The sequence below is a fragment of the Lolium perenne genome, chromosome 7, assembly GCF_019359855.2.
Source record: "Lolium perenne isolate Kyuss_39 chromosome 7, Kyuss_2.0, whole genome shotgun sequence".
Taxonomy (NCBI): Eukaryota; Viridiplantae; Streptophyta; class Magnoliopsida; order Poales; family Poaceae; genus Lolium; species Lolium perenne.
Window position 1 is genome coordinate 30,487,969 of NC_067250.2, and position 25,526 is coordinate 30,513,494.

Consider the following 25,526-nt stretch of genomic DNA (forward strand, 5'->3'; position numbering starts at 1 on the left):
AGGGTAGGTCAGGGGGCGCCACGAGGGGCCCACACGCTAGGGCCGCGCGGCCCAAGCCTTGGCCGCGCCGCCCTACTGTGGCGTCGCCTCGTCGCCCCACTTCGTTTCCCTTTCGGACTTCTGGAAGCTTCGTGGAAAAATAAGATCCTGGGCGTTGATTTCGTCCAATTCCGAGAATATTTCCTTACTAGGATTTCTGAAACCAAAAAACAGCAGAAAACAACAACTGGATCTTCGGCATCTCGTTAATAGGTTAGTGCCGGAAAATGCATAAATATGACATAAAGTATGTATAAAACTTGTGTGTATCATCATAAAACAAGCATGGAACATAAGAAATTATCGATACGTTGGAGACGTATCAGCCATCACCAATTATGATTTCCTATGTACCTTTATTTGTGATTTCCTTCTACTTGTTTCAAGTTGAATTATATGAGGAAGTTGTTCAGTAGAATGCTTTGTGTGAATTAATTTGATGCTTCTTGTCCGCATTTTATTTATCGACTCTTCACTCCATAAACATGTGGTCTTGTTTACTGAGTTAAGTTTCGCTTGGGGACAAGCGAAGTCTAAGCTTGGGGGGGGGGGTTGATACATCCATTTTGCATCACTATTTGATATCATAATTTACTGTTATTCATTGATATATTTCATATTTAGAGGTGATACTTATGTTATTTCATCTATTTTGCATGTTTCATGATTATTGGAGAGTCCTCCACCGGATCAGGATTCTGCTGGAAAAAGCACCGTCAGAATACAATATTTCTGGAGATCAACAATTGACGGAAATTACACCGAAGATCTTATTTTCCCAGAATAATGAGCCAGCCAAAAGGAGGAGCCGAGGAGGGCCGCCATGGCCCCCCATAGGCCGGCACGGGCCCTGCCCTGGCCGCGCCGCCTTGTGGGGAGGGGGCCCATAGCCCCTCTCGGCCTCCTCTCTTTCGTGTACTTCATCTACCCGAAAACCTAAGGTGCTGAGAATAATCGCGAGGAGACACAGCCGCCTCTGCGGGGCGGAAAACACCAGAGAGAAAAGAGCTCTCCGGCAGGCTGAAATCCGCCGGGGAAATTCCCTCCCGGAGGGGGAAATCGACGCCATCGTCACCGTCATCGAGCTGTACTTCATTGGGATCATCATCACCATCATCTCCACCACCATCACCGTCATCTCCACCGCTGCACCTCGTCACCGCTGTAACATCTAGGGTTGAATCTTGATTGTTTGATAGGGGAAACTCTCCCGGTATTGATTACTCTTTGTTATTGATGCTATTGAGTGAAACCATTGAACCAAGGTTTATGTTCAGATTGTTTTTCATCATCATATCACCTCTGATCATGTTCCATATGATGTCTCGTGAGTAGCTCGTTTAGTTCTTGAGGACATGGGTGAAGTCTAAATGTTAGTAGTGAACTATGTTGGGTAATATTCAATGGTTTGATATTTAAGTTGTGGTGTTATTCTTCTAGTGGTGTCATGTGAACGTCGACTACATGATACTTCACCTTTATGGGCCTAGGGGAATACATCTTGTATTCGTTTGCTAATTGTGGGGTTACCGGAGTGACAGCAACCTGAACCCCCGTTGGTATATCGATGCAGGAGGGATAGCAGGATCTCAGAGTTTAAGGCCGTGGTTAGATTTATCTTAATTACTTTCTTGTATTTGCGGATGCTTGGAAGGGGTATAATCACAAGTATGTATTAGTCCTAGGAAGGGCGGTGCATTAGCATAGGTTCACCCACACAACACTTATCAAAACAATGAAGATTAATCAACTATATGAAGCGAAAGCACTAGACTAAATCCCCGTGTGTCCTCAAGAACGTTTGGTCATTATAAGCAAACAAACCGGCTTGTCCTTTGTGCTAAAAAGGATTGGGCCACTCGCTGCAATTATTACTCTCGCACTTTACTTACATGTACTTTATTCATCTGCTATATAAAAACCCCCTGAATACTTGTCTGTGAGCATTTACAGTGAATCCTTCATCGAAACTGCTTGTCAACACCTTATGCTCCTCGTTGGGTTCGACACTCTTATTTATCGAAAGTACTACGATACACCCCCTATACTTGTTGGTCATCAAGAAGGCGATGAAGCTGGTCGAGTACGTCCTTGCACGAAGGTCCGAACTCGAGACGGAGAAGTAGCCCTAGAAGACGTCGGGGGGAGAAGCAAACAGGTGAGGCGACTACGAACTAGCTCTCGCCACAATCTCCCGACCTCTGTCTGTCATCGGTGAGTGGTTGAATGGGGTCAAAGCCACCTGAGCAACCGGCACCGCTGTGCCACCAGAAGTGTGCGTAGGAGGGTGTCCATCGACATCCATATTAGCTGCCTCCAGTGCAGCGTCCGCTGTACTATCATCAAACCTCTCCTCCTCAAAGCCGTAGGAGCCATCATCATCACCTCCATCCTTCCAGAAAAAAGGACGAAACCGAGGGTCTGGCTTGTATCCAACCGCCTCTCGCCAAAAACGAAACCTGTAGCCATTAAGATGTAACAGAGCAACCACCTCCAAGCAACCTTTATCTTTCTCCAGAGCTGTTGGGTCACGCATAGCCACAAGAACACGAACAATCCCCAGGCTCCATAGGGAATACGAATCTACATCAAGAGTAGAACCAATAAGAGAGCCCACAATCCAGAGACCTAGAAAGTGTCGCACAGAATCAGGTACGCCGTCGACATGCACCCAAATCGGCTCCATAACAAACTCTGGAATTACATTCTGATGCGTGACAAGGTATCAACTTGTCAATGCCTATGGATTGTAGGCTAGGGTTTAGTTGGAAGTAGAGGGTAAGTAGATCTCGAAGGTTTCAGCCGGAAAGTACTCGACGAATATGAAAACTAGGGTTTGCAGACAATGATTCGATTGATTCTTCGTCCCTCGACTCCCCCTTTATATAGGAGGTGGAGCCGAGGGATTCGTGCTATACAAGTTCTACGTAGTCCGGGACGGTTTCTAACTCATCCCGCCAGATTACAAACAACACTTCCTATTACAACTCTATCTTTCCTTAGTAAATCTTGGACTCCCGAATCTTCTTATTCTTCGGGTATTGGGCCTCCAGTAAACCCCGGGTACCATCTTCGGCAGGCCCATTTGGGATGCCTATGTCAGTAGCCCCCGAGATTTTGCTTGAATCGTAGAATCAGGGAAAATCTCCACTGTTTATTTTTATTCGGAAGCTTTAACTTTTTTATACTTCTTCACATAAAATTCTATATTGTACAGGGATAATGGTAGTTGGGGCTAGTTCATCTGACGGATCAGGTACTAGTTAACTGCTCTAGTGGCAATCCGCAAAAACCTACTTCAAAATCACGTCCCTGGACATGATCTCGGGATACTGGTGTAAACTTCGACAGGTGCCGCTTAAGGTCTTACCATTCTGTCGAGTCCCAGTCGAATTTATCGGGTACCTAACGCGTCCGTTAGGATTTTTCTTCGTATCTGTTGATACGGATAAAAGTAGCAGAGCGCAGTCTTTGGCGATGCCACGCCCAGCAGAACGGATCTGGGGTCTTACCTTCGCAAATTTGCGGCATTCAGAAATTGATCGCAACTTCGGCGTTCTGAGAATATATTGTCGAGTGCTTTTCCGGCTGTTGGAATGGCACATTTTATCGAGTCAAATATGACTTATACTGCTCTCCCGATGGGAGTATATGTAGAGTTAATTATAACTCGAAATATACTCTCTTGCTTTTCTATTTTTCCTTTGTTAATTTCATCGGGCACGCGAACAGCGTTCCCGATGGGAGTAGCCCCCGAGGCTACAGCCAAGAACTTGTGCTTGGTTGTAGGCTCAACATTTTAATCCACCTTGTCACTATATTTTCATTATTTCCCAATACGATTTCTTTCTTCTTGTCTCTCTCTTTTTTTTTATCTCTCGGGTGCGCGAACAGCGCTCCCGATGGGAGTAGCCCCCGAGGCTACAGCCAAGAACTTGTGCTTGGTTGTAGGCTCCCGCAATTTCTATATTGCCATAGTCGAAATTTTACTTTTTGTCGAAGTAGCCCCCGAGCATTTGGGGAAAAACTTGTTTTTGATCAAAGGCTCCCGAAGTATTGAATAATTCTTCCTGTCGCCAATCTTTTTTAACCTTTCTCGTCGACATGCTTCCCTTAACCAAATTTACTTCATCCTTCTCGAATAGTCGTGATCTTTCTGCCCTGTGGGTCCATTGCTTCCACCATGTTGACACGTCGTGCAAGTGGGGGACACACGTCCTCCGCTTTTTCTGGCGCACGTACAGTAACGCCTATCTCAGTAAAAATACCTTTTTACCCTTGTATCTAGAAGATCTATTCTCACCACACGATCTCTTCATCCAACGGCACACTGCTTCACCCGATTCTTATATAAACCTTTCTTCAACCTCCGTTCATCCCCTCGCTTGCGCCGCTCACCTGTTCCTCTTCGCAAAACTTCTCCTGCGCCCGATCTCTCTCTGATTTTCCGCACTCACACACATTGCTCTGTCATTGCCATTGATGCCACCGCGCGCGCGTCTGACTCGCCACAGCACTCCGGAATCCAAGATGGCCGCCGAGGATCTTGAGTGGGAGAGATCCAAAATCTCCAACCAAGACACCAACATGCTGAAGAGGCTTGGCCTCATGAAGAAGGAGGACGCCATCCGCTTCCCTAGCGAAGAAAGCTACCCCAAGCCTCCAATGGAGTATCGGGTTAGTTTTGTTGATCATCTCATCCGCGGCCTCTCGACCCCAATCCACGATTTCCTCCGCGGTCTTCTTTTTGTTTATGGGATTCAATTGCACCAATTGACTCCCAATTCCATCCTTCACATTTCTATTTTCATCACACTTTGCGAATGCTTCCTCGGAATCCCTCCCAATTGGGCTCTGTGGAAACGCATCTTCTGCCTCCGCCGCAATGGCTCCCACAACGTCACTTATAACATAGGTGGCGTTGTTATCTGTGTTCGCACTGATGTCGACTATTTCGACGTCAAATTTCCTGATTCTGTCCAAGGATGGCGCAAAAAGTGGCTCTACATTCACGAAGAAAGCGCCAACTCCGTTGAGCACAACATAGTTCCTTTCGACGGAAGTGCCAAAATTCAGCGCCGCCGCTCCTGGGATGCCGAAGCTTCCGAGGAAGAGAAAAAGGCGACAGAGGCGCTCATGTCTCGTATTCGCCAGCTTCAAAATACTCGAGGCAAAGAGCTTTCTGGTGTTCAAATCACTGCCTATTTCCTTAGGATTAGAGTGCAGCCTCTCCAGGCTCGCAAAAATCCCCTTTGGACATATTCTGGTAAAAATGACGCCAACAGAATCTCCGGTGATCTTTCCACCAAGGACTTGGAGAAGTTGATTCGAAGACTTTCTCGCCTGGGTAAAGACCCAATTCCTTCCTCTTGTCGCGTGGAACCGTACAGCGCCGCCAATCCACTCCCCGAGGTATTTTGTCTTGCCGAGTTTTTACCTTATTTTGCACTTTCTCTGCACCTCATTATATTGTCATCTCTTTTAATTTTCCTTCTGGTCACTATTTTTTACAGAACCATCCTACCATGACTTCCCTTCCTCCTCTTCCGGAGGGTGGAGAAGTCGAAGAACAGGCCATCGTTGCCGAAGATACTCAAGGTTCTGCTATTCGTGAAAGTGAAGTCGCGGGTTCTCACAAATCTGCGGCTTCTCATGAAAAAGAAGTTGAGTCTGAAGCCAGTGAATCGACGCAATCCCTTCCTCCTGCTGTTTCTCCCAAGAACAAAAGGAAAAGGACTGATGTTGAAGATTCTGGCACCTCTAAGGCTGAAGAAGTTGTTCCTTCTCATCCGAAGGCAACTTACGATCTTTATGCTGAATCCCTCATCAGCTCGTAAGTCGTCTTTATTTCTCTATTTTTGTACTCGAAATATTTAGCTTGTCTTGCTTTTTATGCTGCCGATTTTTTGATTATTAGCGATGACGAGGAAGAAGTTCCAACTACTGACGTGGCTCCTCGGACAAGCACGTCACGTACTGTACTTGCCTCAGACACGCTAGTTGAAGGAGAAGAAACCTCGCCTCCTCAACAAAACGTCGTCACCACTACTCCGCCATCAAGCCCCCTTGCTCCTTCACCAAAAAGGGCAAGGGTTGAAAAGATTATTGAACCTGCCCCTCAGTTGGGCAGTTCGTCGACTCTGCTCCTAGATGATGTAAGCTTGTCGACATCTATATTTTCCTTATTTTGTTTTTTCACACCTTCTCTCTTTTTCATGCCGATGTTTTTCTTTCTGTGTTCACGCTGAACAGCCTATGATCAAGGATCTTCTCCGCATCGGTTCCCAATTTGTTGGGTACCGTGAATATGCTAATAGAGCCGAAGGTAACGACTTTTGTACTTGCTGTTTTTCCTTGATTTTTTACTCTTGGTGCTTGTCGCGATTTTTGATCTTTCTCCTCTCTTTTTTCATATCTCGACAGAGAAACTTGCAGAGGCTAACGAACGCGCCGACGCACTTTCTCGAAAACTTGAGCAAAGTGAGGCGGCTCGCAAGAAAGCGGACCTCGCTGCTAGCAAAGCCAAGACCGAAGCTGATGAAGCCAAGGCGAAAGCTGCTGGTGTCGAGGAACTGCAGAAAAAGCTTAAGGATGCTACAGCTGCTTTAGATGAGCACAAAGCTGCGCAAGCTTCTCGCGAAGAAGGAATCCTCAAGCGCCTGAAGACTCAGAGTCGCCGTACTTTCGGTAATTTTACTGCTCCCTTTTATTTTAGGAGAATCTTTGTTTCTTGTCTTTTCACTAATACTTTGTTTCCTTGACAGTCCAAACAAACCAGGATTTTGACCTGACGAATCCTGTCGATGATCCGGTCCTTGACGCACTTTCTTATCTGGAGCTTCATGGGTCCGAGATTCGTGAAGGTGTATCGAATGCTAATGCAGTATTGTCGGCATTGTTCCCCTACTTCTTCCCGAAGAAGGAGGAGCCTGCGACTTTCCTCAACCTTGCCAAGATGTTCAATACACCGGAAGACCTTGGACTGAAGATGCGCCAAGAGAATATGAAGGTTGCCGTTGAAAACACTGTCGCCTTGGTTGCTGACAGTCGACAAACTATCGACTGGATGAAAGTTGGCGACACCGAGCAAATAGAACAATCAAGGTGGAAGTCGCTGATCAAGGCGGCCAAGCCCAACACGAAGAAGATCTTGGCCTATCTCGGGATTAAGCCAGCGTCGACTCCTAGCTCGTCAAGGCCGGAGGTCTAGTTGCATGCCTCTGTTTTTCTTTGTTTCTTTTGCTTTTGTCGCCAAAGTAGTCGTTTAGCGACACGTATTTCCTTAGCTCCACTGTAATGCCCTTGTAATTATTCCAAGAGATTAATGAAAAATTCTACCTTTGCTTGTCGTTTGATTTTATCCTGTTTATATTTCAGTTGATATTTGATAACTATACTCCAACTTCCGCTCCTTCCAATGTGTCGCCTTCTTCTTCTCACGCGAGGAGAACTTTTGCTGATACTGCACCTGTCGACGATACCTTGTCGCAAGAACTGGACGAACTTCGACAGCAGCTTCAGTATGCAAAGAAGCAAACACTTGTGATGATGGAACAATCTCGCAAGTCATCTGAAGCCGAAAAAGTTGCTCTCCAGCAAGCTCGCGAGGCCGTGGCTGCCAAGGAGTTTGCTGCTTCCGAGGCTGAAAAGGCGACTACTCGAGAAAATTTCATGCTCGAATTAATGAATGAAGCCAGTGCAGATATGTCGGGTATGCCTGTTTCATCCTGTGATATCTTTCATCTTCATGCTATTGTCTCTTAAAGGTTTCCACTTCTTTGTTCTGATAGGTGCCTTTACTGATGCTGCTGCCGAGGAAGAGAGAGTAAGTGCTAGGACAAACCTCCTTGTTAATCTTTCCCTGGATCATGGTTCTTTGTTTTGGGCTACCCCGGAGAGGACCCGCCAAATTGTCAGATTTCAAGATCGCACCTCTCAAACTCGCGATTTCCTTGACTTCTGTACCAAGACCTTGTCCATGGTTTACAACTCCATGTTTCCTCGGAACGTCCAACCAAAAACTCTTCCTGAATTGATGGAAAGGTTTAAGGATGCTCGCAGTATCCATGATTTTGTCAGAGCTCAACTAGTAGCTGGCGCCAGATTTGCTCTTATCATGCTCCAGATCTGCCACTCGAAACTTGACCTTACCCAGGTTGTCGAGAAGGTTCACCAAAAGGTAAAACGTCGGAGAGTTGGTGTTGACAGGATTAACACGAAGGTTACGCCCATAGCCGAAGAAATGATTGAGGACCTGCTTCGGATGGATGCCGACTTTTTTGCCGATGGCCATTATGCCGATTTTCTTGGTGCTGCTCCTGAGGAAAACAGAGTTACTCTTGATGACATACTGAATCAAGACTAGTTATTTTTTTCTTCTTGTAGATATTTCTTCTTTGTAATCCATGACTATATTGTAAAGCAATCATTATATTTCTCTGTTTGTCTAGCCCCCGAGTGTTTCGGTGACTCTTTATTATATTTGTATATTTGCGAGGTTTTAAACCAAGGCATATATATACTTAAGGTGAATATGAGCCCCCGAGCTTTTTACTGAGTACTATTTTGTATTTTTATTGACTCACGAGGTATTTGAATACCAAGGCAAGGTTTTTCTTTTGTCGATGAACTATATTGAAATTCGTCGGAGCAAAGATTTTGGTCATGTCGATAAAGAAGAAAAGTTATATTGTCACTATCTTTATTATATTGCAGCACCGCGAGCCCGCCTCATTAAAAACCTTCTCCGGCCCCACTCGGTGCCCCGAAAAAGGAAAAGAGTGCGTCTGAAAACTCGCGGGCGTTTCAGTACATTGAAGTTTTACAAGGACTATATTTCGACTCTAGGCGTAGAACCGCCTAAGTTGCGCCACGTTCCAGGGGTTTGGCTCCTCCACCCCTGTCTTCTTGTCCTTTATCCTATATGCTCCTCCTCCGATTACTTCCGTGACGATGTAAGGGCCAAGCCATGGTGACTCGAGTTTTTCATGACTTTTTTGCGTGAGCCGAAGAACTAGGTCGCCCACCTGAAAAGATCTTGGCCGCAAACGTCGACTGTGGTAATTCTTCAAGTCCTGTTGATATTTGGTTACCCGAGATAATACTTCATCTCGAGCTTCATCAAGTGCGTCGACGTCGTCCTCTAGCGCTCTTCTCGATGTTTCTTCATCATATTCAGCGACACGTGGAGAGTTGTGCTCTATCTCGATTGGTAGTACTGCTTCTGCTCCATGAACCAGAAAAAACGGAGTTTCCTGCGTTGCTGTGTTTGGTGTTGTTCGGATGCTCCACAACACGCTTGGTAGTTCTTCTGGCCAGGTATGTCGAGCTTTTTCCAGTGGTCCTAACAAGCGCTTCTTGATGCCATTGCAGATGATACCATTGGCTTTCTCGACTTGCCCATTGGTTTGAGGATGTGCAAGCGACGCAAAGTTCAGCTTGATACCCACCTCTTCGCAATAATCTTTGAATTCATGGGATGTGAAGTTACTGCCGTTGTACGTGACGATGCTATGATGCACTCCAAATCTGAAGACGAGGCCTTTTACGAATTTTCTGCGGATGCTCCATCTCAGTGAATTTATCGGCTTCGCTTCTATCCATTTTGTAAACTTGTCGATGACTACTAGCATGTACTCCTTTCCTCCTGGCCAGGATTTGTGTAACTTACCCACCATATCAAGTCCCCATTGAGCAAAGGGCCATGACAATGGTATTGGTGCTAGCTCTGCTGCTAGAGAGTGAGGTTTTGCGGCAAACCTTTGACACGCGTCGCAAGTTCTTACTATGTCCTTGGCGTCCTCGATTGCTGTCAACCAGTAGAATCCTGCTCGAAAAACTTTGGCTGCGATAGCTCGACTACTTGCGTGGTGGCCACATATTCCCTCGTGTACATCCTTCAGAATTATTCTTCCTTCCTCTGGTGTGACGCACCTTTGCAAGACGCCTGAAATACTTCGCTTATACAATTCTCCCTTGACCACCGTGAAAGCTTTGGAGCGTCGAATTACTCGCCTTGCCTCAACTGGATCGTCGGGTATTTCTTTCCTCAGGATGTATGATATGTACGGCTGCATCCACGGTATCTGTATCACCATGACCAGGTCCTGATCTTCTTCTTCGTACTCTTGCTTTTCCTTGGTAGCCCCCGAGGGTTTCTTCTCCTTCTTTTTTGATTTTGTCGACTTAGTGGATCTCTCTGTTATTTCTTCCTAGAATACACCTGGCGGGACTGCAAGGCATTGCGACCCGATGTTTGCAAGAACATCGGCTTCGTCGTTGCTCAATCTGCTAATATGGTTTACTTCGCATCCATCGAACAACTTCTCGAGTTCGTTGTATACCTCCTTGTATGCCATCATGCTATCATTGACTGCATCACATTGGTTCATAACTTGCTGTGCCACCAGCTGTGAGTCGCCAAAGATTTTTAGTCGAGTTGCTCCGCAGGCTTTCGCCATCTTCATTCCATGTATGAGAGCCTCATATTCTGCTTCATTGTTAGATGCGTTAGGGAACGTCATCCGGAGGATGTACTTCAACTTGTCGCCTTCAGGTGATATGAGTACTACCCCTGCGCCAGCTCCTTCCAGTCTTTTGGACCCGTCGAAGTTCATGGTCCAAGTTCTCGATAAATCTGGAGGTCCTGTATTTTGCAACTCCATCCACTCTGCGATGAAGTCCGGCAGTATTTGCGATTTTATTGCTTTTCTTTTTTCATACGTGATGTCCCTAGGGGAAAGTTCTATTCCCCAAAGGGAGACACGACCCGTAGCTTCTGGGTTGTTCAGTATATTTGACAAGGGAGCTTCATTGACCACTATGATCGGATGTGCCGAAAAATAGTGGCGCAATTTTCGTGCTGTCGTGAATACTCCATATGCTATCTTTTGGTACTGCGGATACCTTTGTTTAGATGGCGATAAAACTTCGCTGATGAAGTATACTGGCCTCTGCACGCCGTGGAGTTTTCCTTCTTCTTCCCTTTCGACAACTAGCACCGTGCTCACCACTTGGGGTGTGGCTGCGATATATAGCAGGAGGGGTTCCCTTTCTTTTGGTGCCACCAGAATTGGCGGTGTCGAAATTGTGCGCTTCAAATCCTCGAAAGCTCTGTCGGCTTCTTCGTTCCACTGAAATTTATCTCCTTGTTTTATCAAAGCGTAGAACGGTAGTGCCTTTTCTCCCAGCCTAGCGACGAATCTACTCAAAGCTGCGACTCGCCCCGTTAGCTGTTGTATCTCCTTCAACTTTGTTGGCTTCCTCATTGTTACGATAGCCTGTATTTTGTCGGGATTTGCTTCAATCCCTCTTGCTGATACTAGAAACCCCAAAAGTTCTCCTGCTGGGACGCCAAAGGAACACTTCGTCGGGTTCAGTTTGAGGCAGAACTTATCAAGGTTGTCGAAGGTTTCCTTGAGATCCTCGATCAGTGTTGCCCCCTTTTTTGATGTTATAACGACATCATCAATGTATACTTGCACGTTCTTCCCAATCTGTGTCGCCAAACACTTCTGCATCATCCTTTGATATGTTGCTCCCGCATTTTTTAGACCAAAGGGCATTGTTCTGTAGCAAAACACGCCGTAAGGTGTAATAAACGCGGTCTTTACTTCATCATCTTCTTTCAATCTGATCTGGTTATAACCAGAATATGCATCCAGGAAGGAAAGACGTTCACATCCAGCCGTGGAGTCGATAATTTGATCGATCCTCGGGAGGGGAAAGTGATCCTTTGGACAATGTTTATTGACACACGTAAAGTCGACGCACATGCGAAGGACCTTAGTGTTTTTCTTCGGCACCAGCACAGGATTTGCTACCCATGTGGCTTCTGTGAATATCTCTTTGATAAAACCAGCTTCTTGTAGTCGATTAATTTCTGACAGCATGGCTTTGCGGTTTGGTTCTGAAAAACGTCGCAAAGGTTGTTTGATTGGTCTCGCTAGTGGATCCAAGTTTAGGTGGTGCTCGGCAAGTTCCCTGGGTACTCCTGGCATGTCAGCTGGACACCATGCGAAGATTTTCCAGTGCTCACAGAGGAACTCGACGAGCGCGCTTTCCTATGCGATATCCATGTCGTTTGCGATAGATGTCGTCTTTTTTGGGTCTGTCGGGTGAATCTGCACTTCTTTTGAATTTTTCTCGGTACTGAAAGTTGATTCTTTGTTTGGCCTTCCAACGTCTGGCAGTACGTCGTAATCAGTCATGCTTTTTGACGCCAAGTACTCAGCTTGCATCCCGAAGGTTTCTGACAACCGGTGGAAATCCTTGTCGCACTTATCGGCTAAGGCAAAGCTTCCTTTAACTGTGATTGGTCCCTTTGGTCCAGGCAACCTCCACAACAAGTATGTATAGTGTGGCACTGCCATAAATCTAGCATATGCTGGTCGTCCCAACAGAGCGTGATATTGCGACGGAAAATCCACGACTTCAAACTCGAGCCTCTCGATTCTATAATTTTCTCGGGTCCCAAACTGAACGTCGAGATTGATCTTTCCCAATGGATAACTTGGTTTCTCCGGTGTGATGCCGTGGAACCTTGTGTCTGTTGGTTTCAAGTTTGATAAGGATATGTTCATCTTTCTCAATGTATCTGCATACATAAGGTTTAAGCTGCTGCCGCTGTCTATGAACACTCGAGAGACATCAAATCCCGCGATAACTGCTGGCAGAATAAGTGCTGACTGTCCTGGTCGAGGAACTTGCTGCGGATGATCTGCTATTGTGAAGCCGATATCTTGTCCTGACCAATTAAGGTACTCAACTGTTGGTGGAGGCATTTTCTCTGCCATAAACACCTGTCGTGAGATTACTTTCTGAGCTCTATTGGACGGCCTTCCCTTTTGAATCATCAACACTGCTCCATTAGGATTAGGATCAACATAAGGTGGTGGTGCAGGTGCTGCCGCTATTCTGAGCTGATGCCGATTGTCGTCTGTAATCGCGGGAGGAGGCGGCAAGTGAATCTCGCTTCTGGGTTCTCGAGGATTTCTCTGTGCTGCCCGCGCATTAGCGTTCTCTGCATACCGCAACATTGCTTGAAAATTTCGACAATCCTTCTGCAAGTGCCCTGACTGTCTTTTTCCGTTGCTGTCGAGGAAAAAATGCATCTGGCACGGTCCGTTCATCATCTCTTCAGGGGACACGAAAGGTCTTGGGAACCTAGGCCCGCTATTTTGCCTGTTGCGTGAATCATCCCTGTTATCACCTCGCTGCTCACTGCTTCTCTGGTAATCATCTCTGTTGCTTCCTCCTGTGTTTGTCCGAAAACCTGCCGAAATTTGTCCTGGAGCGTCGTAGTTCTGGTACGTCCGAGGAAATCTTCGCCTCGGTTGATAGTTTCGACCGCGGTCCTCCTCTGGCGACCTGTGTCGTTTGTTGTGGACGGCGTCTTCTCCATCTGGCCATTTATTTGCTATCTCCATTAACGCGGATATTGTCTTTGGATTGGTCCTTCCCAAGTCTTCGACGAAATCTCCACGCCTGACTCCTGCGACAAACGCATCTATTGCTCTCTCGTCAGATATATTTTCTGCTGAGTTTTTAATGATATTCCACCTCTGGATGTACTTCCTCATTGGCTCATCTGGCTTCTGTCGACACGCTCTCAACTCCTCTAACGACGCGGGTTTTTTGCACGTGGATCTAAAGTTCTTGACGAACACATCCTCGAAACTTTCCCAGCTGTCGATGGATCCTGGAGCGAGTTTCTTTATCCAAGATCGTGCGGCTCCACTCAAATGCACCTGGATACTTTGCATGGCTGTTGCCCTAGTTCCTCCTGTGAGCTTCACCGTCTCCAGATAGTCGACTAGCCAATCCTCTGGATCTTGAAGGCCGTCGAACTTCTTGAAATTATCGGGTAACTTGAATCCTGAGGGGACTCGAGTTTTCCGGACTCTCCTCGTAAAGCATGGCAAGCCACACATATCTTCGTCGGTCAATTCCGGAGATTGCCGATGATCCCTTCTGCTTTGCCGCGCTCTGTCGACTCTTGCCTGTGCTGCTGTGTCTCTTGCTCCACTTGGCCCTTCAGGTGTTGCCGCTGTTGCTGCTGCAGGTCGTGGACTATTTTGCCTTGCCACTCCTTCGGGAGGCGTTGATACAAACGCTGTCCCCATAGCTCCAACTCCTGCTACCGCCATATTGTACAATGTTTCCCTTGGATCACCTGGAGGTGGTTTAGACGCAAGGATAAAAGCATGCGTCGCCATATACCCAACCTCTGGTGTCTTAGGGATGATGTTTCCTCTTGTATCTATCGACATGAAGGACATGTCGAGGTTCTGGACCAAGTGCTCTCTTTCTGCTTCGGGTATGTGTTGCAGCCTTGATCTTGCTCTGGTCCGCGCCTCCCGGTGGCTATCACCCGTAGTTCTAGATTGTCGACTTAGATCTGCCCTTCTCCTGCTGGATGCAGAAGCTGCCTCCTTTCTCCTGTTCAACTCAGCTGTCTGTTTTTCCAATTCCCTGGCAGCTCGTGCGAGCCTATATTGATATGCTTGCAATTCTTCTGGTGTGGCTGTGGTAGCCATTGGTTCTGTGCCGTTCATAGCTCTCGCGGCTCTGTCCCACGCTGCTTGTGAAAGTTGGACTCTATCTCGCGGCTCTGGCCCGACGTATTTGTTGCCCAGGCCTTGTCGCAGATTGGAGGGATCGACGTATGGATTTCCCAAACTGTCGAAAGCCTCAGATGTCTCCTCATGATCTTCAATGGCGTAAATCTGATGATACTTTGTACTCAGATCTACGTTGGGTTTGGTGACATCATCATTGAGATTGATGAAGACCTTGCCCACTGTGAGAGATTTGTCGATGAAGTCGTAACTGTCGACATCGCTTGAGCCATCGCTTATATATGAGTCCGCAGATGATTCAAACGACATGTCGTTGAAGATCTTGGCGAGTTTCTCTCTTGCTCTGGTGCTGACGTAGCGTGTCGCCGAGGTTTCTTCTTCTCCTGACTCGGTTGACGATGCATAGTTTGAAAAATCTGAATCGATCACCGACGATCCCGACGAAATCGGAATCTCGACACGATACGATCCTTCCTTCTCGACGCGAAAGTGAAACCTCCCGAACGTCATCTCCATGGGCTCCGCCAGATACGCATATGCATCCAAACGGGAGGGTGGGTGAGGGACAAAATCGACAAGACCAGCAGCGATCTGTTTACCTCGATCCATTGTGTTGCTTGCGGTTGACGATGTCGAAGATCTTGAGCGTGCCATCGAGATCAGCTCCTTACGCCTCTAGTTCCCACAGACGGCGCCAATTGACAAGGTATCAACTTGTCAATGCCTATGGATTGTAGGCTAGGGTTTAGTTGGAAGTAGAGGGTAAGTAGATCTCGAAGGTTTCAGCCGGAAAGTACTCGACGAATATGAAAACTAGGGTTTGCAGACAATGATTCGATTGATTCTTCGTCCCTCGACTCCCCCTTTATATAGGAGGTGGAGCCGAGGGATTCGTGCTATACAAGTTTACAGAGTCCGGGACGGTTTCTAACTCATCCCGCCAGATTACAAACAACACTTCCTATTACAACTCTATCTTTCCTTAGTAAATCTTGGACTCCCGAATCTTCTTATTCTTCGGGTATTGGGCCTCCAGTAAACCCCGGGTACCATCTTCGGCAGGCCCATTTGGGATGCCTATGTCAATGCGCCCAAGAAGAAACAAGAGCCTGCGCATTAATTTTGGGCATACTCATCTGCATACCGTCGATCCTCGACAAATCCTCAGCTGTAGGAATCCCAATAAGAAAAGCATTAACACCATGAGGGATAGCCTCCCACTTCCACGTGGGATTTCCAGGACACATGCGGGCCATAAGATTCTGAATAGTCACCGCTGTGACATACCCCTCCCCTGACACCAGCAACAAAGCTGTAGGTGCTCCAGAATATAACAACTGAGGCTTATAAACTGAGTCCAGGAGTTGAAGGTCAAGTGTGACATCATTACCGCAACCGACAAAAAACCTCGAGGGCCTCGGAAACTTTAGAATTGGGCACCGAATGGTCAGATGTGCCCCAGAATCACAAACCAAGCAGTAATGAATGACCTTACAATCCTTAGTAGCATGGGTATTCACTGCGCATTTCCAACAGCGTCCCACCTTTTTTTTTCTTCACCACCGGTGACATAGGCATCCCCAATGGGCCTGCCGAAGATGGTACTCGGGGTTTGATGAAGGTCCACGAGTCAAAGAATATGAAGCCCGGAAGCCCAATTAGTATTAAGGAAAGATAGAATTGTATTAGGAATATCAACTTGTAATTATTACGGGACGAGTCAGAAACCCTCCCGGACTCTGTAACTTGTGTACTACGAATCCCTCGGCTCCGCCTCCTATATAAGGGGGAGTCGAGGGACAAAGAAAGGATCGGCTTATTGTTTCACGCAACCCTAGTTTCTTAATCGTCGAGTACTTTTCGGCTGAAACCCTCGAGATCTACTTGCCCTCTACTTCCAACTAAACCCTAGCCTGCAACTTGTAGGTATTGATAAGTTAATCCCTTGTCAATTGGCGCCGTCAGTGGGAATTAGAGGCGATAAGGAGCTGATCTCGATGGCACGTTCAAGATCGTCGACTTCTTCAGTAGCAAGCAACGAGATGGATAGAGGTAAACAGATCGAAACTGATCTAGTCGATTTTGTTCCTCACCCGCCCTCCCGTTTGGATGCATATGCATATCTGAAGGATCGTATCGTCTCAAAATTCTGATCTCGTCGGGATTATCGGAGATCGATTCCGATTTTTTGAACTCCACGTCATCGACTGAGACAGGAGACAAGGAGATTTTGCCGCCACGCTTCATCAACACTATGACAAGTGAAAAACTCGCCAAGATCTTCAGCGACATGTCCTTCAAGTCATCTGCGGACTCCGATATAAGCGATGACTTGAGCAACATCGACAGCTTCAACTTCATCGACATATCCACTATTGTTGGAGAGGTCTTCACCAATCTATATGATGGTGTCACCAATCCAGACAAAGTTCAAAACTCAAAATACCATCAAATCTATGCAATTGGAGAAAAAAGTCGTCCACAGGAGGAGACATCAGAGAACTTCGACGATGCGGGAAATCCATACGTCGATCCCGCAGATCTCACACGTGGTTTGGGGACCAAATATATCGGGCCTGGAACACGAGAGATGGTGCAATTTCCGCAGGCAGTATGGGACAGAGTTGCAAGAGCCATGGACGGCACAGAGCCAATGACCATAGCGGTGACACCTGAAGAGTCACAAGCTTACCAATAGACTTGCTCGTACTAGACGAGAACTTGAAAAACAGAGAATTGAGCTAGACAGGAGGCAAGCCGCGGCTTCCGTGTCAAGCAGGCGGAGGGCGGACTTGAGTCGACAGTCAGGTACTTCGGGAGAAAGTCACAGAGCAGCTCGAAACAGAGCAAGATCTCGACTGCAGAACATACCTGAGGCTGAAAGGGAGAATCTAGTTCAAAACCTCGACATGTCCTTCATGTCCATAGACACAAGGGGGAACATTATTCCCAAAACGCCGGAAGCTGGGTACATGGCAACACAAGCTTTTATACTCGCGTCCAGGCCACCTCCTGGAGACCCAAGGGAACCATTGTACAACATGGCCATGGTAGGAGTTGGAGTGATGGGCACAACATTTGCAGGAACGTCTCCCAAAGGATCAGCAAGGCAAAATAGTCCACGACCTACGGCAGCAGTGCAAGATCCTGCAAGAACGAGTGGCGCAAGAGATGCAGCTACTCAGGCAAGGGTTGACAGAGCGCGACAAGAGAGAAGGGAACGCAGGCACTCACCAAAGGTCAATGAAGAAGATATGTGTGGGCTCCCGTGTTTCACAAGACGAGTCCGTAAAACTCGAGTTCCATGAGGATTTAAACTACCCGATAACTACAAAAAATTCGACGGCTTGCAAGATCCTGAGGATTGGTTAGTTGATTATCTCGAGACGGTAAAGTTGATGGGCGGAACTAGAGCAATAGCGGTGCAGAGCATTCAAGTACATCTGAGTGGAGCCGCACGATCATGGATTAAGAAGCTGCCTCCAGGTTCCATCGACAACTGGGACAGTTTTGAGGATGTATTCGTCAAGAATTTCCGATCCACCTGCAAAAAACCCGCATCACTAGAGGAGTTGAGGTCGTGTAGATAAAAGCATGATGAATCAATGAGAAAGTACATCCAGAGGTGGAACATCATTAAAAACTCGGCAGAGAACATATCTGACGAGAGAGCAATAGATGCGTTAATTTGTGGCTGGAATTCGACGAGGAGATTTTGTCGAAGACTTGGGGAGAACCAACCCAAAGACAGTATCAGCATTAATGGAGATAGCAAATATGTGGGCAGATGGAGAAGATGCTGGTCAGAACAAACGGCATAGGTCGCCTGAAGAGGACCGCAGTCGAAATTTTCAAAATAGGCGACGATTTCCTCGGCAATCCTCAAATTACAATGCCCCTAGCCAGATATCGGCTGGTTTCTGAGGAAACAATGGAGGAAACAATCGAGATAATCACCAGAGGAGCGGCGAGCAGCGCAGCGATTACAAAGATGATTCCAAACAAACTAGTGGACCAAGGTTTCAGAGACCATACGTCTCACCTGAGGACCTCCTAAACGGACTATGCCAAATGCACTTTTATCTCGATGTCAATGGAAGAAGGCAGTCTGGACATCTACAGAAGGACTGTCGAAATTTTCAAGCAATGCTGAAGTTTGCAGGGCAGGCAAATACGCAGGCAATGAACAGAAACCCCCAAGGGCCAAGGAGTGAGATCCACCTTCCACCTCCTCCCGCAATCACAGATGAAAATCGACACCAGTTACAAATAGCGGCAGCTCCAAACCCACCTCCATATGTCGACACCAATGACGCGGTTTCAATGATTCAAAAAGCCAGGCCATCCAACAGAGCTCAGAAAGTAATTTCGCGACAAGTGTTCATGGCAGAAAAGATGCCCCCACCAACAGTCGAGTACTTAGATTGGTCGGGGCAGGACATTGGCTTCACCATAGTAGACCACCCACAGCAAGTTCCTCGACCAGGGCAATCAGCATTGATTTTGCCAGCAGTGATCGCAGGATTCGACGTTTCACGAGTATTTATAGATGGAGGCAGCAGTTTAAATCTTATGTATGCGGATACATTGAGGAAGATGAACATCTCCTTAGCAAATTTAAAACCAACTGACACACGCTTCCATGGTATCACACCAGACAAGCCGAGTTATCCGCTGGGAAAGATCAATCTCGACGTTCAGTTTGGAACCCGAGAAAATTACAGGATCGAAAGGCTGGAATTTGAGGTTGTCGACTTCCCATCACAATACCACGCCTTGTTGGGACGGCCAGCGTACGCCAGGTTTATGGCGGTACCACATTACACATACTTATTGTGGAGGATCCCTGGACCCAAGGGACCAATTACAGTAAAAGGCAGTTTTGCGCTAGCTGATAAGTGCGACAGGGACTTTCATCGACTGTTGGAAACCTTCGGGATGCAAGCAGAGTATATGGAATCAAGGCTCACAACTGACTATGATGTGTTGCCAGACGTGGGGAGGCCACTCAAGGAACCAACCTTTAGCACCACCAAGAATTCTAAGGAAGTATAGATCCATCCGACAGATCCCAAGAAGACGACATCCATTGCAGCAAATATGGATCTCGCATAGGAAAGCGCGCTCGTCGAGTTCCTCTGTGAGCGCTGGGAAATCTTCGCATGGTGTCCAGCTGACATGCTAGGAGTACCCAGGGAACTTGCCGAGCACCACCTTAACTTGGATCCAGTGGCGAGGCCAATAAAACAACCTTTGCGGCGTTTTTTGGAACCAAACCGCAAGGCCATGCTATCTGAAATCAATAGACTAAGAGGGCTGGCTTCATCAAAGAACTACATACAGAGGCCACATGGGTAGCTAACCTTTACTGGTCCCGAAGAAAAACACAAAAGTCCTTCGCATGTGCGTCGACTTCACGTGTCTCAATAAACACTGTCCAAAGGATCAGTTTCCCCTCCCAAGGATCGATCAAATTATCAAGTCCACGGCAGGATGTGAACATCTTTCCTTCTTGGATGCATATTCTGGTTATAACCAGATCAGATTAAAAGAAGATGACGAGGTCAAAACAGCTTTTATAACGCCTTATGGTGTGTTCTGTTACAAAACAATGCCTTTTGGTTTGAAAAACACGGGAGCAACATACCAGCGGATGATGCAGAAGTGTCTTGCAACACAGGTTGGCAAAAACGTACAAGTATACATCGACGATGTCGTCATAACAACAAATAAGGGGATAACTCTAATCGAGGACCTGAAGGAAACTTTCGACAACCTTGATAAGTTCTGCTCAAGTTGAACCCGACAAAGTGCTCCTTTGGCGTTCCTGCGGGAGAACTTCTCGGTTTCTTAGTCTCAGCAAGAGGAATTGAAGCTAATCTAGAGAAAATTCAAGCCATCTTAACGATGCAGAAGCCAACAAAACTGAAAGAGATACAACAGCTAACTGGGCGAGTCGCAGCCTTAAGCAGGTTCGTCGCAAGGCTAGGAGAAAAGGCGTTGCCATTCTATGCTCTAATCAAACAAGGCGACAAATTTCAATGGAACGAAGAAGCCGACAGAGCTTTCGAGGATCTCAAGCGCACAATCTGGACACCACCAATCCTGGTGGCACCTAGGGAGAAGGAGCCTCTCCTATTATATATAGCGGCCACGCCTCAGGTGGTCAGCACAGTACTAGTGGTCGAAAGAGAAGAAGAAGGAAAACTCCATGGAGTGCAGCGGCCGATATTCTTCGTCAGCGAAGTTTTATCGCCTTCAAAACAGAGGTACCCGCAGTATCAGAAATTGGCATAGGGAGTATTCACAACTGCAAGAAAGTTACGACACTATTTCTCGGCACACCCGATAATAGTGGTCAATGAAGCGCCTTTATCCAACATATTAAACAATCCAGAAGCCACCGGTCGTGTCTCCCTTTGGGGAATAGAACTTCCCCTCGGGACATCACATACGAGAAGAGAAAAGCAATAAAGTCGCAGATTCTACCAGACTTCATCGCAGAGTGGATGGAGCTACAAAACACGGGACCTCCAGATTTGTCGAGAACCTGTACTATGAACTTCGACGGGTCCAAGAGATTAGAAGGAGCAGGAGCAGGCATGATACTAATATCACCCCAAGGCGACAAGTTGAAATATGTGTTGCGAATGACGTTTCCAAACGCATCCAATAATGAAGCAGAGTATGAAGCACTCATACACGGGATGAAGATGGCAAAAGCTTGTGGAGCAACTCGACTAAAAATCTTTGGCGACTCGCAGTTGGTGGCCCAACAAGTGATGAATCAATGCGACACAGCCAATGATAGCATGATAGCATATAAAGAGGTATACAACGAGCTCGAGAGGTTGTTCGACAGATGCGAAGTAAATCATATCAGCAGGCTCAGCAACGATGAAGCCGATGTTCTCGCAAACATCGGGTCGCAATGCCTCGCGATTCCACCTGGCGTGTTTTGGGAGGAGATAGCCGAGAGATCTACCAAGCCGAAGAAACCACAGAAGAAGGAGAAGGATGAGAAACCCTCGGAGGCTAAAATAGCATCACTGGAAGAAGAAGAGGAACTAGACGTAGTGATGATGGTACAAATTCCTTGGATGCAAGAATACATAGCATACATCTTAAGAAAGGAAATACCCGACGATCCAGTTGAAGCAAGGCGAGTTATCAGACGATCTAAAGCCTTTACTGTGGTCAAAGGGGAGTTATACAAACGAAGTATTTCGAGAGTATTACAAAGGTGCGTCACACCCGAAGAAGGAAGGCTAATTTTGAAGGATGTACACGAAGGAGTATGCGGACACCACGCAAGCAGTCGAGCTATAGCAGCCAAGGTTTTCAGAGCAGGGTTTTATTGGCTAACAACAATTGAGGATGCTAAGGACATAGTACGCACTTGTGATGCGTGCCAAAGGTTTACCGCAAAACCACACTCCCCAGCAGCAGAGTTGATGCCAATACCATTATCATGGCCCTTTGCTCAATGGGGCCTCGATATGGTGGGAAAATTGCACAAGGCCTCGCCAGGAGGATACGAGTATATGCTCGTAGCTGTCGATAAGTTCACAAAATGGATAGAAGCAAAACCGATAAATTCACCAGATGCAGCATCTGCAATTAAGTTCATGAAAAGCATCGTCTTTCGGTTTGGAGTTCCTCATAGCATATTCACAGACAACGGCATCAATTTCACATCCAAGGAATTCAAAGCTTATTGTGCAGAGGTAGGCATCAAACTACACTTTGCATCAGTTGCGCATCCGCAAACCAATGGCCAAGTCGAGAAAGCAAACGGTATCATATGCAACGGCATCAAGAAACGTCTGCTCACACCATTGGAAAAAGCTAGACACACATGGCCAGAAGAGTCGCCCAGTGTTTTACGGAGTATCCGAACAACACCAAATACAGCGACAAAGGAAACACCGTTTTTTCTGGTTCACGGAGCTGAGGCAGTACTGGCAATAGAAATAGAGCACGATTCTCCGAGAGTGGCGGAATATGACGAAGAAACTTCACGAAAGACATTAGAGGACGATGTCAACGCACTCGACGAAGCTCGAGACGAAGTACTATCAGGAGTTACCAAGTACCAGCAAGATCTGAAAAATTACCATAGTCGACATTTGCGACCAAGATCCTTCCAAGTGGGCGACTTAGTTCTTCGGCTCATGCAAACTAGCCATGAGAAACTCGAGTCGCCGTGGGTTGGCCCATATATTGTCACAGAAGTAATTGAGGGAGGAGCGTACAGGAACGTGGCGCAACTTAGGCGTTTTTACGCTTGAAGTCGAAATATAGTCCTCTCTGTAAACATACAATGTACTGAAACGCCCGCGAGTTTTCAGACGCACTCTTTTCCTTTCAGGGCACTGATACGTCCAAAACGTATCTACTTTCCCGAACACTTTTGCTATTGTTTTGCCTCTAATTTGTGCACTTTGGATGCAACTAACACGGACTAACGCTGTTTTCAGCAGAACTGCTCTGGTGTCTCGTTTTTGTGCAGAAATCCAACTTTCGGGAAAATCCTCGGAATTTATGCAGAAGGCCCTATTTTCCCAGAATAATGACGGAGCCAGAAGGACAATTAAGGTGGAGGCCCGAGGGCCCCACACCATAGGGCGGCGCGGCCCAGGGGGGCCCGCGCGGCCCTGTGGTGTGGCCCCCTCGGCCGGCCTCCAACGCCCTCCTTCGGACTATTTATCGGCCTCGACCTAAAAACGCACGGGGAGAAGTCGAAGTCGCAAAAAACCCTCCAGAACGCCGCCACATCGCGAAACTCCGTCGCGGGAGCCAGAAGTCTCCGTTCTGGCACTCCGCCGGGACGGGGAATTGGAGGAGATCATCGCCATCATCACCGCCAACGCCTCTACATCAACCAGCCATGTTTCCCCCATCCATGTGTGAGTAATTCCCCCGCTGTAGGCCGAAGGGGATGGTAGGGATTGGATGAGATTGGTCATGTAATAGCATAAGATTGTTAGGGCATAGTGCCTAGTGTCCGTAATTGGTACTTTGATGATATTGTTGCAACTTGTTATGCTTAATGCTTGTCACTAGGGCCCGAGTGCCATGATCTCAGATCTGAACATGTTATTGTTTCATCATGATATTCATTGTTTATTGATCTTACCTATAAGTTGTATACACATGTCGCTGTCCGGAACCGATGGCCCCGAAGTGACAGAAATCGGGACAACCGGAGGGAATGGTAGCGATGTGAGGATCACATGTGTTCACGGAGTGTTAATGCTTTGCTCCGGTACTCTATTAAAAGGAGTACCTTAATATCCAGTAGTTTCCCTTGAGGCCCGGCTGCCACCGGCTGGTAGGACAAAAGATGTTGTGCAAGTTTCTCATTGCGAGCACGCACGACTATATATGGAACACATGCCTATTGATTGCTTTGTACTTGGACACCGTTTTATTATTATCTGCAAATGCCCTGCTATGATTGTTACATGAGTTTCTCTCATCCATGCAACGCCCGTCATCCGTCCCCGTGCCTACAGTATTTTAATCCTGTTGTTTACTAAAATCACTACTGCTGTCTCTGTTACTCTGCTGTTGTTATTTCACTACTGCTACTGCTATAAAACTGTTACTACTGATAAACCCTTGCGAGCAAGTCTGTTTCCAGGTGCAGCTGAATTGACAACTCCGCTGTTAAGGCTTCCAAGTGTTCTTTGTCTCCCCTTGTGTCGAATCAATAAATTGGGTTTTACTTCCCTCGAAGACTGTTGCGATCCCCTATACTTGTGGGTCATCAGGCACCGAGTGGGGCTGAAAGGTTTTTAATGAGGCGGGCTCGCGGTGCTGCAATATAGTAAAAGATATTGGTGATATACATCTTTTTCGTCGACAGGCTCGGGGGCTCATAACCCGCGGCAACAACATATATATGAACTCCCGCAAATTAGTAATTCACCATGGCGTAAAAATAGCTCGAGCACCGGCCAACAAAAGGCTCGGGGGCTTTGCAATATAGATTCTATTTACAATATACATAACTTTATCATCAAGAAAAAATCGACAAGGATAAGTAAACTTTCAGTTATCACCTAGTATATTATCTATGTTTACCCTTTCATTGTTTGCAGCGCCAGTTCTATGTTCAGCATAGCTACCTCTCACGAAGAATTCGGCATCTAGCCGAAGTAGTTCATCCATCATCTCTTCTGCTATGGGGGTTACAACATCGTTGATCTTGTCGATGTTCCTCCTCCTCCTCGTCAGTTTGGCCTGGCACTTGGAGACAATTTGAGTCATGTCTAATTTCGGGTAGCAGACTTGAAGCATAATCATGGAAAATCTTGCTCCAGCAGACAGTTGGGCCCGCACAAATTCATGGATTCGAGGGGCATCCCGAAACTTATCCATCAGAGCAGGAAGAGTTTCTGGCGTTTGGTTGCGTGGAAACATGGTGTTATAAATTAAAGACAATTTCCTCGTGTTATAAACATGCTCCAGGGCAAGCTTGAGAAGCACATTGGATCGAGCTGCAGTATCCAAAAAAGAACCTATTTTCAGCGGAAGCATTAGAGAGGAAGAACAGACGGTAAAAAAACATAATATGACCAAGTTCAAAGGAGTGTACCCGTCATATCCAAGCTGGAGTCATTCATCAGTTGAAGCATATAATTTTCCTGGGAAGTAGCTTCAGCAACCGCAGTCTCCTTCAACACTAGGGCTTCTCGAGCTTGTTGAACTGTCTCCTGATCCTAAATTTGCCACATCTCCTATAAACATTAAGGATAAAGATTATGATTTTTCTCTTGATCTATCTCATATAGCTATTGTTGAGAAAACACCCTTTTGTGGTACTGAAAAAGAAAGTGCTGTTGAACACATGACTGAGTTATCTACTCTAAGTAGCTTGTTTTCTGATGATGTCAAGATGCG

The 25,526-nt window shown here is 46.7% G+C and overlaps 1 protein-coding gene across 1 annotated transcript in view; it reads left to right on the top strand.

Annotated features, from left to right (window-relative positions):
* Positions 1-4,482: 4,482 nt before the first annotated feature.
* Positions 4,483-25,526, top strand: part of LOC139833550 (uncharacterized) — a 43,349-nt gene continuing 22,305 nt past the window's right edge. The window contains exons 1-3 of the mRNA XM_071823851.1: positions 4,483-5,451; positions 5,553-5,872; positions 5,957-6,194. Of these exons, the coding sequence (XP_071679952.1) occupies positions 4,522-5,451; positions 5,553-5,872; positions 5,957-6,194 (1,488 nt within the window). The 5' untranslated portion in view covers positions 4,483-4,521. The remainder of the gene's footprint in view (positions 5,452-5,552; positions 5,873-5,956; positions 6,195-25,526) is intronic.